Here is a 16,112-nt window from a genome sequence, read left to right as displayed (position 1 = left end):
TTAGCAACAAATGTTAAATAATTTCTTGTATATGTTATATCTTCTGTCCACAGGTCATTCCTAAAGGAATCTGGGCTGTCTCTACACATTCTCTTGGTTCAGATGGACATGGAAGAGTCATTGTGCAAAAATGAACTTATTGCTTCAGCAAAGTAAGCCTTTTGATTTTTTGAAAAAACAATGAAATCTCTGAGAAAGACTTTGAAAAAGTGGATTACTCTACTCACATTTTACAATTTACTTGCATCAGATTTCAATTTAGTAATACTGTACAGGACTTTTATCACATTCCTTGTTTCATTCCTTTTACCTCAGGTACTGTACCATGAATGAAATCTTGTCCTTAAAGTCAGATGAATGCAATGTCTATACTGTGTTCATAACAAAGCTCTCCCGAATTGGGGAGCAATGTACAACAAGTGGCAACAAGTACATTGGCTTTCAAGGAGGTAAGTGGAACTATTTTGGTAGGTGAAATGTGTATAGATATTATTGTCAAATAACAAGTATCTTTATCTTTTTTTACTAAAGGAGGTTGGCTGTCTGCACATATTGATGACCTCAGAGATTCTGATGACATGAGCTTAAATCTTAAGGCTTTTTGTGGGATACCTATAAGTAAACTCATCTCTCAGACAATCCAGTCAGGTATGTAAGTGTGCTGCCATCCACTAATTGCTAAAATCGGAGGAATGAGTAAAATATTTTTCAGATTTATTAGTGGTGCTGGCTAAGGCAACAATGTTTTTTAAACAATCCCCTAACCCTTAATATTGAATGAATCATTCCTCAAATTGTGCAGCTTATTACAGTTTCTACCTGGTAGTTGATAAACATCCTATAGACCTGCACTGAATAATAGACCAAAAGCCATATCTGGGGGCTATAAACACCCAGAACACCCTAGCAACTTAATTATAACACCCTGGAAACCACCCACAACACCCTGTATTGTTGAGGCAATCTTTGCACAAGCAAGCACCAGTTACATTTTCTTTAAAAAAAAATCAGAAAATCTATTACAAGATGCAAGAAACTGTATTCTTTTACAGGTGTCACACAATCAGAAGAAATGGATACAAGTGGACCAGAAAGTGAGAGGGTAAAATGCTTTAAGCTCGCAACAGATAAGTTTAAACATATAAGTCAGAGATGTGCCACATGAGAAGGAACTGCATACTTGAAATACTGTTTAATTTGTTGTCAGGGAGATTCAGTACATCTACACAGTTTGTCCCTAATAAGATCCTGCACCCAGAAAGCTGTTTCATTGCTGAGAGATATAGGCAAAAAAACCTCCAGGAGTATGGAGCGCATGAACATATTACTTGGCCTTCTGGGAAGTGACCCTGGGCGGATAGAAGGTCAGTTTGTTTTATGTCTGTTGTTGTCATAAACCCCCTCGTTATATATATACAAACTGGCAGAAATTATTAGATCAAGTCACAAATGTTTGTTTATATATTTTCAGTACGGTTCCAGGAAGTGTTGCTAAAGAGGCTAGTGTTTGCACTGATGCGGAAGGAGGAGCTGGTGCCTAATGCAGAAGACTGGGCTTATAAAGTGGCAAAGAACCATAAAGCTCTGCAGGAAGGTGGAACTCTTCGGTACTGTAATGCTACTAGCATTTCTTCTGTCTATCTCAGATGGTTAAAAACAGCCGATATATCATGTTAATCAAAGGGAGTAGACAAAATGCTATTGTGACTGCATGTCTGTGATACAAGCAATCAACACATAATATCATTAAAAATTCAAAGTTTATTGTACTGAATGATCAGCCATAGATTATAGATTTCTGTGTTTGTGTTCAGGCACACTTTGTGGCGCTTTCTACAGGGTTTTTTGACCCCAGTGTTAGCCCAAGTGTTAGAAGTGTTAGACAGAGACTGCAACTTGAACCTACTGTATGGAGAAGGGCTCAGTGAGGGTCTGGCTCAGTTCTGGCTGGATATCTTTGAAGATCAACAGCTCCTTGACCTAACCCTCTCTCAAAATGCAAGGTATTTTTAAACGCATGAAACCTGCTTTTGATTAAATGAGACATTAAATTGCATTTAAATATCTGACTGTAACTGATGACGTGTTTTTTTTTCTTCTTCTTTTAGCACTTCAGAACAGGAGATTAATGTGCAGTGTCAGCTGTTTGTTGGAGAAGTGGAACGGCCATGTGCTGCTCCTTTTAGCTGGCTGATGAAAACATACTGCCAGAGTTTGTGGGAGGAATCAGAGTTTGTGCGAGGTGAGGTCTCTTGCTTTGTGTTTGGCTAATGTTGGCCTGCTAGCTAGCCAGATACCACATACATTTGTACTTAAAACACCTTTATCTTTGAAATTCAAAGTCAGTCAGCTTTATACTTCAGGCTTTTACATTTTCTCTCAGACACTGAAAAAGGCAGCAATGCAAGGATTCTACAGTTTGTTAGTGCTGTATCAGACAGTGGACTGGGCAGCTTAATTCAGAAACTCTCAGAGGGAGAGAGAGTTGAGTTGGGTCAGCGCTACTTGACTGATTATGTTCTTCTGTCATTCAAAGTCCGCTCTGAGGAAGAGCATTGGGTGAGATACAAAAGTTTTGTCAGTATGGCAACAAATTGGTTTTCACACATCACTCTTATTTCATGTTCTAATGTGGGCGTCTATGGGTGTGTGTATGTTTTTTCTTTTTTTTTTACAGGTCTTTCATTCTGCAGTGCGGGGTTGTGTGTTTGCTCTGCAGACGGAGATGTCAATAACTCCTGAGCTCTCTCCATCATGGATCCTTGCAGCAGCCCAAATCTACGCCCCACGCTTGGACACATTATCACATACCCTTCAGCTTAACCCTCAACTGGTTTCCATCATCCAACAAGACATATCAAAGAGAGAAAGCCCTGATATGGTGAGAAGCAGGAGTGTAGCATGAATTTCAATGTTGATTTAGGATTGTTTATGCTAGTCTGGTTACGCTGTTCTTCAGCAAAATTTGGTTAGTTGGTCAACACATGCCGGTGACTTAGATTCCACTGCCTATTTAAACTAACTGCAATGTAGCAAAATAACTACCAGTGAGTGAGAGACCAGTGTGTGCGGTCAAACTACTACATTTAAACAAATGAGATGACTAATGACTAATGTTTTATTACAGTGTGAGGACATTCTAGCTGTTGGTATCTGTGTTGAAGAAACAAAGCTCCTACCCGTAACATCACTAATTGAATGCCAGACCTTCTTGCAAAGAGTTGAGGAACTTCAGCAATGTTTAGAGAGAGTGCTTAGTACCGACTACAGCGCCCTCTGCAGCCCGGGCTGTCTCAAACACCTGGACACTATAAAGTGAGCTATAAAGAATGTTGCAGAATTAGAAAATAGGATAATTTAAAAACACGATTTTAAATGAACAAATATGTTTATATATATATCATGCCATATATATGTCATGATTCCTTGTTCAAATGATTTCTTACAAAAAATCTTTTGTTTTATTTCCTTAGGTCAGTATGGCAGGGGTTGCTTCTAGTGGCTGCTTTCATTGAAAAGGTGGTCATCAAAATGAAAGTGGGAGATGAGCGGATAAAAGCACTGACTCTGAAACACTGCAGTCAGTTGCATGGGGTGAGTATAGGCTTATTGTCTGCTCTGTTCATTACTTTTGTACATGACATTGGTGTACGGGAAACCCCTGTAGCCTCCTCACTTTATTATGAGACCATTTTGTTATGGTAAAATTTGACTGTTTAGAGCAAATTTTCTCGGGATAGATGCTGAATCAAAGTGACAAATTTGAGTTTAGAACCCTAAAATTCCTTAGCATGTATGCTGCTTATATTTCCTTTCTCACAGCTAATGGAAGAGTCTTCTGATTTGAGGAGCACAGAAAATCTTCAGAAAATCATCCGCATACTCAATGGTTACCACGATGAGTCCATCAGCAGAGAACTGCGGTACACTTGAATTTCACTGTATAATATTAGATGATATGATTGATTATACAGATGTAACCGTATATCATGTCACAATATATCGCAATATACAAAAATGCAACATTATGTATCGTGGATAGTGGCAATATGTATTGTGTATAGTTCACCCAAAATGAAAATTACTCTGTGAGTAAAACTTCAAGTTTACAGAGTTTTAGTGTCAGTACTATATTAAACTACTAGCTAACACTATACAATAAGGTTCATAAGTTAAACATTAGTTAATTAACTAACATAAACTAACCATGAACAATACGTGTGTTACTGTATTTACTAATCTTCGTTAATGTTAGTTAAGGAAAATACAGTTGTTCATTGTTTGTTCATGTTAGTTCACAGTGCATGAACTAATCTTAACAAGATTTTAATAATGTATTAGTAAATGTTAAAATTAACATTAACAAAGATTAATAATTTCTGTGTAAGTGCAGTTCATTATTAGTTCATGTTAACTAATGTTAACTAATGAACCTTATTGTAAAGTTTTACCAACTACTCTATATATTGTTGAATATAATGTTTAATAATTCATTGGGGGAATATTTTTGGGTCCTGATAATGCCAGATGTTACCAGTAAAAAGTGGCCTACATTATTTTAAATATATCTTGTCAGTGACAGAGTGCTGACATATTTGAATTAAATAAATCTGTTTCAGAGTCAGAATCATGAATATTTTTATTCTGTTGTCACCATTGTCCTGTATATTGGGTTACCAGCGCCAAGTCCAAGCCTATTTTTTCCATCCCCAATGTAATACCAAATTTAGAATTTTAATCAATTTTAATCAATTTTTATTAACCTTTTACTAGGTCTTGGAGTATCGCAATAATATCGTATCATGAGTTCAGTATCGTTAAATGTATCGAATTGTGACATGAGGGTATCTTTATATTCCTAATTAATTATTATTATTTATTTGAAACTATTTTATTTGAATATATTTAAATATATTATTTTATTTTAAATCTGCATATTACTTGACCTAAGCATTACTGAATGAATTATAACCTTTGTTTATTTCTGTATACTCTTTTTTCATAGATATGGTATGAAGTGCTCTGTGTGTCTGTTAGAACTGTCAGAGCCCACTTCTCTTCCTTGTGAGCATGTGTTTTGCCTGTCCTGTCTGAAGAGATCTATGGAGATAGGAGGAGCGGAGTCCTGTCCCATCTGCAGAGAACCTCTGTCAAACAACTTCCGGCCTATTGTCTCCACAACCATAGAGTGAGTTTAATTCCTTGTTCTTGGAAACCGCTGAGTTATATAGACTGTAGTGTAAAGTCAGATTTTTTGTCTGTTACAGCTTAGCCCTGAAGCAGCATAAAGAGATAAGAAAATGCTGTAACACGTTTTTCCTGGAGGTGGTTTCTCGCTTCTGTCTGACTGAAAAACAAGACCCCCCAGAGGACCTGGTGGAACTGCTTTTTTCTCTCCTCATCTCGGCACAAGGTGGGTGAATTTCCATGTGGAATTTTCCATCTAAAAATAAAATTTCTGTATTTACTTTTACTTTTTAGTGCAATTACAATAAATAAGGGCTGGAACTTTCAAGCTTCAAAAAGGATGTAAATTTAGCAATATCATAAAAGGGGTCCATGCAATGTTCTGTATTCCAAGTCTTCTGAAATCATACGACAGCTTTGTGTGAAAAACAAACTGAAATTTAAGTTATAATCCACAAGATATATTTATAATGTTTATGTTTACATGTCTATGAACATTACAGGAGATGTTTACAAGACCAGAGAGCTCACCCCATTTTTGGAATGTGTTGACCAGAGTCCTGTGGTGCGCTCTGTGCTGCCTAAACTCCTTCTGCAATACAGGTGTTGTAATATTGACACAAACACACATACAGTACATACACTTTAACACACCAGACATATGTGACATTTTGTGTATAACTTTAAAGGTGCCGTAGAACGTCTTTTTAAAAGATGTAATATAAGTCTAAGGTGTCCCCTGAATGTGTCTGTGAAGTTTCAGCTCAAAATACCCCATAGATTTTTTTTAATAAATTTTTTAAATGCCTATTTTGGGGCATCATTAAATATGAGCCGATTTAGGCTGCGGCCCCTTTAAATGCTCACGCTCATCGCCCAAGGAGCTCGCGCTTGCCTTTAACAGCATAAACAAAGTTTACACAGCTAATATAACCCTCAAAATGGATCTTTACAAAGTGTTTGTCACGCAGCATGTCTAATCGCGTAAGTATGGTGGATGTTTACATTTGATTCTGAATGAGTTTCATTGTGCTCCGTGGCTAAAGCTAACATTACACACTGTTGGAGAGATTTATAAAGAATGAAGTTGTTTATGAATTATACAGACTGCAAGTGTTTAAAAAATGAAAATAACGACAGTCTTGTCTCCGTGAATACAGTAAGAAACGATGGTAACTTTAACCACATTTAACAGTACATTAGCAACATGCTAACGAAACATTTAGAAAGACAATTTACAAATATCACTAAAAATATCATGTTATCATGGATCATGTCAGTTATTATTGCTCCATCTGCCATTTTTCGCTGTTGTTCTTGCTTGCTTACCTAGTCTGATGATTCAGCTGTCCACATCTAGACATCCTGCCCTTGTCTAATGCTTGAACATGGGCTGGCATATGCAAATATTGGGGGCGTACACCCCGACTGTTACGTAACAGTCGGTGTTATGTTGAGATTCGCCTGTTCGTCGGAGGTCTTTTAAATAAATGAGATTTATATAAGAAGGAGGAAACAACGGTGTTTGAGACTCACTGTATGTCTTTTCCATGTACTGAACTCTTGTTATTTAACTATGCCAAGATAAATTCAATTTTTAATTCTAGGGCACCTTTAAATATGCAGTATATAGTGAGTTTTCTGTTCATTGTTGTTTTGAGAGTTTTGCTCATTATAAAGAACAGTTTAAAATAAGATAATCTGTTCAGTTTCAAACAGGTGAAGAAGCATATTCAAAGGTACTTAGAAGACCTGGAGAGCAACCTTCTGGACCAGGAGGACAGAACTGAACTCTACCGACTCTTTGTTAACTGTTTCCAGGTGTGTCATAATCTCACCCTTTTGTACTCAATAATGGCAAGTGTCACTTTTACTATTGCTCAAGTACTAAAGTTTGGCGCTTAATCCGTTTTGTGCCATGGGCAAGAATGTTTCATCAAATGTGATCATACTTGCTGTGGACAACCCATGGACCATATGTAAAGACTCATTTGTTTTGGGCCAGTAAGCAACCACCTAGCAATGCCCTAGCAACGATCTAGAGTACCTAAGCAAATGCATAGAAATGCACTAAATACGTTTTCAGCCACATTAATTATTATTTAAAAATGTGCATGCTTGTCTCTAAAAGCAGATGTATGTTTCAGGATTCCCTGTTTTGCTCTGGATTAAATGAAGATCATAAACATCTGAAGGAGAACTCAAGCTTCCTTAGCCGACTGGCTCGTAAACAGACACCTTCCAGACAGAATGACCCAGCTGAGTTTCTACTGTCTATGGCTCGCCTCAGAATGTGTCTGGACTCTGCTGCCCGTATCCTGTCTAGAGCTATCGGCCAAAAAAATGGTAAGAGGGTCTTCTGGTCTGACTAATTCATTGCAATGCTTAAATGAATAACAGTAGATAACATTTGCAAAACTGTGGAATATTTCCATATGTTTGGTGTCTTCCAGATAATTTGGAGGAAGTGGAGCTAAAGCTTTTGGAGCAGGTCAAGGCTGTGTGTGAATACTGTGACAATGACTGGTACAGAGTTTACCTTTTTCGAGCACTCAACAGGCAGGCTGGCATGGACCGTCTGCAAGCACTGATCAACAGCACTGATTATGAATGGATATTTCCTGCTGAGATACTACGCCTTCATGTATGTCCACTCAAAATGATGTTGCTTTTAAGGTGTTTATAGTGTATATAGTATACTATATATAGTAAAATTAAGTTTGGAAAAATTGTAGCTGCTCTATTATCATTGTTATTTTCTCTTTTACAGAGGCTGATTCCTGCAGAGGTGGATCGTTTTTTGTGTTGTGGTCAGTCTTACCTCATTCTTAGAGATGGAGTGGGAGAAGCACTGCAGGAAGGCACGACAAATGGACTCAAAAATGCTCTAAGGGTCAGTGTCTATTAACAATACACACAAAAACATTTTTGTGTGAGCAAACCACTTACAAAATAAGACATTTTTATGTTGTATATCTAATTAATAATATGATTGAGAGTGCCGAGTTGTTTGTTTATGCACTGTATAATGTTACATTACTGTTCAAAAGTTTGGGGTCAGTAAGATTTTTTTAATGTTTTTGAAAGAAGTCTCTAATGTGTTTTCTAAGTGTTTTCTATTTTATTATATTTAAAAATGTTATTTATTCCATTACTCCAGTCTTCAGTGTCACATGATCCTTCAGAAATCATTCTAATATGCTGTTATGATACTCAAGTAACATTTCTTATTATTAATAATGTTAAACAGTTGTGCTGCTTAATATTGTTATGGAAATTGTGATGCCTTTTTTAGGATACTTTGATGAATAGGAAGTTCAAAAGAACATTTATTTGAAATAAAATGTCTTAGAATGTCAGTAAATAATATTTTACTGTCACATTTGATCAATTTAATGCATCATTGCTGAATGAAAGTATCAATTTCTTAAAAAAAAAAAAATCTTTCTGATCCCAAAGTTCTGAATGGTGGTCTATAATGAATGTCCCTGGAGCTTGAGTGTTAACAGTTTTATAATTTTTTTTTTTTCTTTTCAGGCAGTGGGTTGTTCTGGCCCAGTGAAAAACATCCTGCTCACTCTAGCTGTGTTCAGGCAGGTCACTTGTCGCTTCATGTCACCTGAAAGAGCTATATATCCTCAAGCACAGGTAAGTATATAGGACTACATTTGAAATGGCAACAGGTTCACATAGTTATCAACATTTAAACATGTTTTTTAATTTATCTAGCATGTAATAGTAACATGTTTGAGCATAAATGCCTTTATGAGATTCAGAAAAAAATATGCAAAACACTCCTGGCAGACTAAGTTTTCCTCTCTGTGAACAGGAGTTCAGCTTCTTGGAGGATGTTATTAGAGAGAACTTCTCAGGACATGCTAGAGAGCTTTGCACCGCTCTCTTATCCAATCAGATTGGAGGTCCAGGATCTAACCTGAGTCTCAGTGCAGGTGTACCTGCTCAGCGTCGTCTTATACTGGAGCTCCTAGTGCATGCGTGCGCAGTGTTTTACAGTGGAAACAGACTGCTCAATCCCCTCTACAACATCGCCTCTCAACCACTTAAAATGACAGTAAGGACCACTACTTATTGAATAATGCATATTTTGGTTTTTAAATTGATCAGGATGATTATTAAAATAGCCATGCTTCTCTATTCATCCTCAGGAAGCCTTCCTACCCACAATGCCTGACGACCATACCAGTGAGGCCCAGCAGTGGCTCAACAAGGAAAGACTGCAGATGTACAGTGAGTGTGACCTGTCCATGAAGACAAAGAAAATAATAATATTTCTATAATAATAATAATGCCACCTAACTAAAAGAATTTGATTTTCATTCCTACCTTATAGTTTGTTCTAATGGACATCCAAGCTTTGTGGCAGGGGTGAGATGTATATTTTTGCTCATTTTCATTTGAATGAATTGATAATGTGGTCTGGGAAAGGATTATGATTTTTTTGCTGAGCAAATTTTTTTTATAAAGGTTTTTGTGATTGTTGTATTTCTCTCCACTTGTTTAGTGTGGTAAACCAGTGGCTACGTCACGATGTGACACTTGTGGAGTGCCTATAGGAGGCCTGAACCATACCCCAGTGGAAGGTTTTACACCAGTCAATAGAGTCAGAGACCTGACACAACCTGGACATATACTGGGGCGAGCTGAAAACCGGTCTGAAGCCCCAAACAGAACTATCACTCTAGCACAGTCTTGTGTCCTCCGTCTATGTCTTCACCTGGCCATGTTACAAGGGGCCATTCATCAACAACAGGTAAAAAAGAAGGAATCCTAAAGGCAATGTGTGTGTAAAAGTTGACATTAGACTTGGTTTTGCATGCTGAGGCCGTGTGTCCACCAAAGCATTTTTAGCCAGCTGAAAACGCTAGGTGCTCTGCTGAAAACACTAGCTGTGAGCGCTTGAGAGTGCTTTGTTCTGTTATTATGCTTGTTGTTGTCATCTGTTGACATTGTACAAGCAGAATGTGGAGGTTGGTCGGTGTTGTATTTGTCCCGCCCCTCCTCCACTGTGATTGGACGGCTGGGTACAAAGTGACAGTGATGAGCACTGTGTTTTACCCAAAATTGAACATTCTTTAACTCTCTGCGACTGGTAAAAAAAAAAAAAAATACACGTGTGAAATACACGCTCAGGGCCTCGTTATGCGTTATCCGTTTTAAAAACGTGGCACTCCCATTGAAAACAATTGGAAAAATATGTTAGCCTCTGAAAAAAAGCTTTGGTGGACACACGGCCTAACTCCCTTTGTTTTTTAAACTCTTATCTAAATAATGCCAACTACTTCAAGTCAGTTAGTGGGCCACTAGCGTTATCAAATGAGCTAATAAGCAAATTTCTAAAGGCCTTGGTTCTTCACAGGGCATCAGAAATATGATCAAACCACCTGTTTATGATGTTGGCGAATTCCTTTGGCAACATCTTGAGAAGGACATGGAGGTTCTTGGGAAGACTTTGAATCTTAACATGGACGACACTGCCATTATAATTCATCTGATCTTCAGCAGGTCTCTACAGACCACCTCAGGTATCCATATTAATCTTGACTAAAGCTAAACCTTCTTGAACTTTAGACAGTGTTGCATGCATTTTACTTTGTTACCTGGTTTGAATAAAATTCAGTATTTGTGTATATATATATATATATATATATATATATATATATATATATATATATACACACACACACACACACACACACACACACACACACACACACACAACGCTCAAAAGTTTGGGATCGGTAAAAGAAGTTTTGTCTGCTCACCAAGGCTTAATTTATTTAATTAAAAATACAGTAAAAACAGTGTTACGACCGTCTAGGGCCAGCAGTAACATAAATGAATGTGTGCTCACTCGATGATAAAATTTTCAACAAAGGTAGATTTATTAACACAATATAATGAAAATAAACAAACAAAGGGATTAAATTCAGGAGTGGACCAGGCCAAAATAACAAACAAAAGTAACTAATTTAAATACCCTCTAAATTCCCTAAAAAAAAAAAAAAGAGCATCAAAGAAAATTACAAAGTAACTTCCCTAACTCCCTTAACTCAAAACATAGAATAAAGATATATGCAAAAATAAATGGCGTCACACTCCCTACTTCCCCTTAGGTTATTTACAAATAATATTTACATAAGGTAACTGAAGACAAAAGCAAATTATAACTCAAACTGAACAGAAACAAATTCTACAAAGCACACATAAACACAAAAGAACACAAAGCAAAACAACAAACAAAATGGCACAAAGTCGGCCACATAAGATGTTTGGGGTGGTCCTTATATCACGGGAGCAGGAATCAGTCAATTGGGCCCAGACCAATCAGGACCTCTGCGCAGGCCACACCTTCTCCTGCACAAAAACACTTAAACAAGACATTGGACGTAACAACAGTAATATTGTGAAAAATTATTACAATTTAAAATAACTGTTTTATATTTTAATATATTTTACAAAGTAATTTATTCTCGTGTTGGCAAAGCTGAATTTTCAGCATCATTACTCCAGTCTTCAGTGTCACATGATCCTTCAGAAATCATTCTAATATGATGATTTGCTGCTCAAGAAATATTTGTTATTATTATCAATGTTGAAAACAGTTGTGTACTTTTTTTTCAGGATTCCTTGATGAATAGAAAGTTCAAAAGAACAGCATTTATCTGAAATACAAAGCTTTTGTAACATTTTACACTACCGTTCAAAAGAATTTTTATTTTTATTTTTTTGAAAATAAATTAAAGAAATTAATACTTTTATTCAGCAAGGATGCATTAAATAAATCAAAAGTGACAGTAAAGACATTTATAATGTTACAAAAGATTAGATTTCAGATAAACACTGTTCTTTTGAACTTTCTATTCATCAAAGAATCCTGAAAAAAAAAAAAATGGTACACAAATATTTTGTACAATTGTAAACAATAAATGTTTCTTGAGCAGCAAATTGACATATTAGAATGATTTCTGAAGGATCATGTGACACTGAAGACTGGAGTAATGATGCTGAAAATTCAGCTTTGCCAACACAAGAATAAATTACATTTTCAAATATTTTCAAATAGAAAACAGTCATTTTAAATTGTAATAATATTTCACAATATTACTGTTTTTACTGTATTTTTAATTAAGTAAATGCACCTTTGGTGAGCAGACGAAACTTCTTTTAGAAACATTAAAAATCTTACCGATCCCAAACTTTTGACCGGTAGTGTATGTATGTGTGTGTGTGTGTATATATATATATATATATATATATATATATATATATATATATATATATATATATATATATATATATATACTATTATAGTATTTATTAATATATTTTTTTTAATTGTGGTTGAAGTTTTTGTAATTTTGTCATATGCTTTTGTCATTTTTAGTTTTAGACTTTTTAATGTTAATGTATAGCTTTATTTTTTTTTTAAGTTTTAGGTTTAGTAATTTTAGTATTTCAAATTAAACATTATTTCAGTTAGTTGCCACAGCTAACTTTTGTGTAAGTTTTTTTATCCAATATTTATATGTTATTTCAGCTTTACTTCAATTTCAGAAAACTATTTTTAATACTTTTAGTTTTAATTAATAGTAACATAACTGGTAAAAAAAGTGTGCATTCAGAGAACCTAAATTTTTTTCCTCTACATCAGGTGCTGGCGTGGATCTGTCTTCACGCAAAACCAGAGAGCAGTGGGAGAGTACAGTGTGTAAAACAGTCATCGATCCTGTTTTACAGGTCAGTCTTGATACAGATAAATCTCAAGAAGGGAATACATTAAACCATGAATCTTTGAAAAACACTGATTAACTCCTAAAAAATTAAGGGAGTATAAATATTTAGTCATATAACTGCATATACTTGCTTTGGTCAACCTTTGTCTCTGTTTTCAGGATATGAACAGGATGTTGGGCAATGCACAGGACCTGATTGCAGCTGATAACCGACTTTCTAACAGCCCCCTGATGAAGATGCTGAGGGGAGACCCTCAAAAAATCCTTCATCTCCCCACTAATTGCCCCACTCACCACTCTGCCTTCTGGAGCCCCTCACCTGTCCTAACTGTGGAAAGCTTATCGCAGCAAATACACCAGAGTCAAGCAGCCCTGCTTACCATTTTTGTCAATAAGGTTCGTTAGCTGAAGACATATAATTATCCAGGTCCTTGCGTCACATTACAAAAGTTGCCAAATGTATATCCACGTGTGTGTTTGTGTTTATCAGGTGCACTGCATACGACAGCTGATCCATTTGCCGGCTCTTGCTGCCCTGTTGTCTGATCTAATGAAAGTGCTTCCTTCAGGCTCTGAGACCCAAACCCACACCATCGCTTCACTGCTGCACAGTATTCCTGCTGGTCTGTCATGAGTATACTCACTGGTGGAGATAGCTAGTTGATTGATTTATGAAGCTTTTGTGTATATGTAACATTACTGTACTGTAATTTGTGTCACTGAATATAGGCCACCAGAAGAAATTATTGTCGGAAAGAGTAGAGATCTTCATGAAGGTGTGGAACCAACTCAGAACGGAAATATCCAATAACAGTAAGCTGTTAGAGGTTTACATTTTTAATTTATGAGATGCTTCTTTATCCAAAGCAACTTGCAGTGCATTCAGCATTTATCTTTATGTGTGTTTCCTGTGAGTCAAACCTATGATTATTATACCAGCTGTTATAAATGGACAATATTATATAAAATTAAAAAATGGACAAAGTTAAATTCTATATTATTTTGTCTAGATAAAAAAAAAAACATTTACAAATGCTTAAAACAATTAAACGCTACAAGTGAATTTAAACATCATTATAACAGCACAATGTTATAATGTACAGAATGAAAAATGGATAACAGACCGATATTTTGTGCACCCCTATGTAGAAAACACAATAACTTGGCTAACCTGCTGAGTTGTTTTTTTTTTTATTTCAGCTTCAGTGGGTTTGGATCGTGCACTTTGTGAAAAAGACCTAACTAAGGAAAGCTCTGGCCAGTTTCTCTCCCTGAGTCGTCGGGGACCAGGCTCATGTCTCCACGCAGTCATAGATCTTCTGTCTGAAACCCACAACAGTCTTGTGCGAGAAGCCAGAAAAATCTGTCACCAGGAAGACAGGTGTGTATTTGCGAAAGAGTGTACACTACTATTCAAATTTAGTTGATAAGATTTTTTAATGTTTTTGAGAAGTCTCTTGCTCACCAAGGCTGCATTTATTTGATATATAGTAACAATGTAAAAGAAGAACACATTCTAACCCATACTTGTGGTGACAATTTTAACTGAAGAGTCCAGTCTTTCGAAGGTGTGTAGGCTAAAGTTAGAGGTGTAGAGGCTAGAGGCCTTCTCAGCATTAGATGCTAGAATGACATGGTCTCGTAAGTTACGTCACACATGTTCCCTCCCCCCCTTCAAATTGAGACGGCCTTCAGCAGTGCTTGATGATGTGGCAGCCGAGATCAGCAGCCTTAGGATGCGGCCTTCTTTTGAGAAGCACCCTAAATGTTTTTCATCGTCTTATTGATGCATGCCAATTCGTTGCATTTTATCTTACAGTGACTATAAAGTTCCACTGGTGGCGCTGTCCGAGAGCCAACTTGCCCTGTGTCACCCGGAGCGGGAGTTGCTCCCTCTGGTGTTAGCTAACTGCCATTACACACTTGAGAAGGGTCAGCAGACAGTGAGCTCCTTTGATCATCAGGCTATTGAGAGAGAACTCAGCAGACGATTTTTTGCAAGCAAGCCACGCATTCAAACAGTGAGTCCATTCATTTTAAACCTTATTATCCTACTGGTGTTCAATATATGACCAGATTCTTTGGTTACTAAACACTGAGAATTCATAATTAAAAATTTAATGCAGGACACTGATAAATATCTGAGAAGACGCCATCAGAATTTTATAGAAGTCCTCAATGAGGTCAGAGCCAAAATACCTCAGGTAATTTTCTTCAGTCTCTTTGCACTTCATTCATTTTATCAAAAACAGTAGGCCTCAGCAGAGTAAATGACAATGTTAATGGTGACATACTGTAGAAATATATAATATAATTATTTATTAATATATTTTTATTTAATTGAAAGTCCACTTGAATATTACTTTAACTGAAAGCACTTTTTCTTCTTAAGGAAGCCTCATTTTTCCTTTTTGATTGACAGGAACCACTAAAGGGCTCTCTGCTCAGCTCCATGAGATCAATGTTGCGTTCATTCACTGATGTGTGTGATGCAGTGTATACCGTGGAGATTGGACTTCGTTTCCTAGGTAAAACTGGAGGAGACCCACAGGCCCTGCTGCTGTCATATCTGACAGACTCTTTGAAAATGCACCAGCAGATTTCAAGCAACATAGCTGAGGTGAGGCGTGTATTTAAAGTAGTAACTTAAAGCAAATTTAACCACGCAGGTATTTGCCACTACTATCAGTGCGTATCACCATGTGATTCTGTAATTCAAATCCACGCTTCTTGGTTTCAGGCTTTAAAAGAGAACCGGCTTAGTCAGTGCACAGCCACCTGGCAGCTCCTTACCTGCTGGAAGAGTGAACAGATGAGGAGGAAAGGACAGGTAATTTGACATTCAGCCTAGCTGTGATGTAAAACATACAAGAAGGACACATAGTACTGTATATCAGTAAAGGATTAGTCCACTTTTAAATAAACTTTTCCTGCTAATTTACTCACCCCCATGTCATCCAAGATGTTCATGTCTTTCTTTCATCAGTCGAAAAGAAATTAAGGTTTTTGAGGAAAACATTCCAGGATTATTCTCCTTATAGTGGACTTCAATGGCCTCCAGATGGTTGAAGGTCAAAATTACAGTTTCAGTGCAGCTTCAAAGGGCTTTAAACGATACCAGATGAGGAATAAGAGTCTTATCTAGCGAAACGATAGGTCATTTTCGAAAAA

General features: G+C 36.6%; 1 protein-coding gene across 1 annotated transcript in view; it reads left to right on the top strand.

Moving 5' to 3' along the window:
* The window catches only part of rnf213b (ring finger protein 213b), a 37,993-nt gene that overhangs the window by 16,024 nt on the left and 5,857 nt on the right, over positions 1-16,112 (top strand). Inside the window, exons 27-61 of the mRNA XM_048170384.1 lie at positions 54-152; positions 316-449; positions 532-648; positions 1,053-1,102; positions 1,208-1,364; positions 1,472-1,607; positions 1,815-2,003; positions 2,109-2,242; positions 2,384-2,559; positions 2,678-2,881; positions 3,128-3,315; positions 3,474-3,594; positions 3,823-3,923; positions 5,006-5,188; positions 5,268-5,413; positions 5,691-5,790; positions 6,897-7,008; positions 7,335-7,533; positions 7,641-7,831; positions 7,958-8,080; positions 8,725-8,835; positions 9,017-9,259; positions 9,354-9,435; positions 9,539-9,573; positions 9,710-9,958; positions 10,565-10,730; positions 12,860-12,945; positions 13,101-13,337; positions 13,432-13,564; positions 13,671-13,754; positions 14,142-14,322; positions 14,761-14,962; positions 15,068-15,145; positions 15,364-15,561; positions 15,682-15,771. Coding sequence (XP_048026341.1) covers positions 54-152; positions 316-449; positions 532-648; positions 1,053-1,102; positions 1,208-1,364; positions 1,472-1,607; positions 1,815-2,003; positions 2,109-2,242; positions 2,384-2,559; positions 2,678-2,881; positions 3,128-3,315; positions 3,474-3,594; positions 3,823-3,923; positions 5,006-5,188; positions 5,268-5,413; positions 5,691-5,790; positions 6,897-7,008; positions 7,335-7,533; positions 7,641-7,831; positions 7,958-8,080; positions 8,725-8,835; positions 9,017-9,259; positions 9,354-9,435; positions 9,539-9,573; positions 9,710-9,958; positions 10,565-10,730; positions 12,860-12,945; positions 13,101-13,337; positions 13,432-13,564; positions 13,671-13,754; positions 14,142-14,322; positions 14,761-14,962; positions 15,068-15,145; positions 15,364-15,561; positions 15,682-15,771 — 5,035 coding nt within the window. The remainder of the gene's footprint in view (positions 1-53; positions 153-315; positions 450-531; positions 649-1,052; positions 1,103-1,207; positions 1,365-1,471; positions 1,608-1,814; positions 2,004-2,108; positions 2,243-2,383; positions 2,560-2,677; positions 2,882-3,127; positions 3,316-3,473; positions 3,595-3,822; positions 3,924-5,005; positions 5,189-5,267; positions 5,414-5,690; positions 5,791-6,896; positions 7,009-7,334; positions 7,534-7,640; positions 7,832-7,957; positions 8,081-8,724; positions 8,836-9,016; positions 9,260-9,353; positions 9,436-9,538; positions 9,574-9,709; positions 9,959-10,564; positions 10,731-12,859; positions 12,946-13,100; positions 13,338-13,431; positions 13,565-13,670; positions 13,755-14,141; positions 14,323-14,760; positions 14,963-15,067; positions 15,146-15,363; positions 15,562-15,681; positions 15,772-16,112) is intronic.

This window comes from Megalobrama amblycephala, linkage group LG20, assembly GCF_018812025.1.
Source record: "Megalobrama amblycephala isolate DHTTF-2021 linkage group LG20, ASM1881202v1, whole genome shotgun sequence".
Taxonomy (NCBI): domain Eukaryota; kingdom Metazoa; phylum Chordata; class Actinopteri; order Cypriniformes; family Xenocyprididae; genus Megalobrama; species Megalobrama amblycephala.
This window is presented reverse-complemented; position numbering and strand designations above follow the sequence as displayed.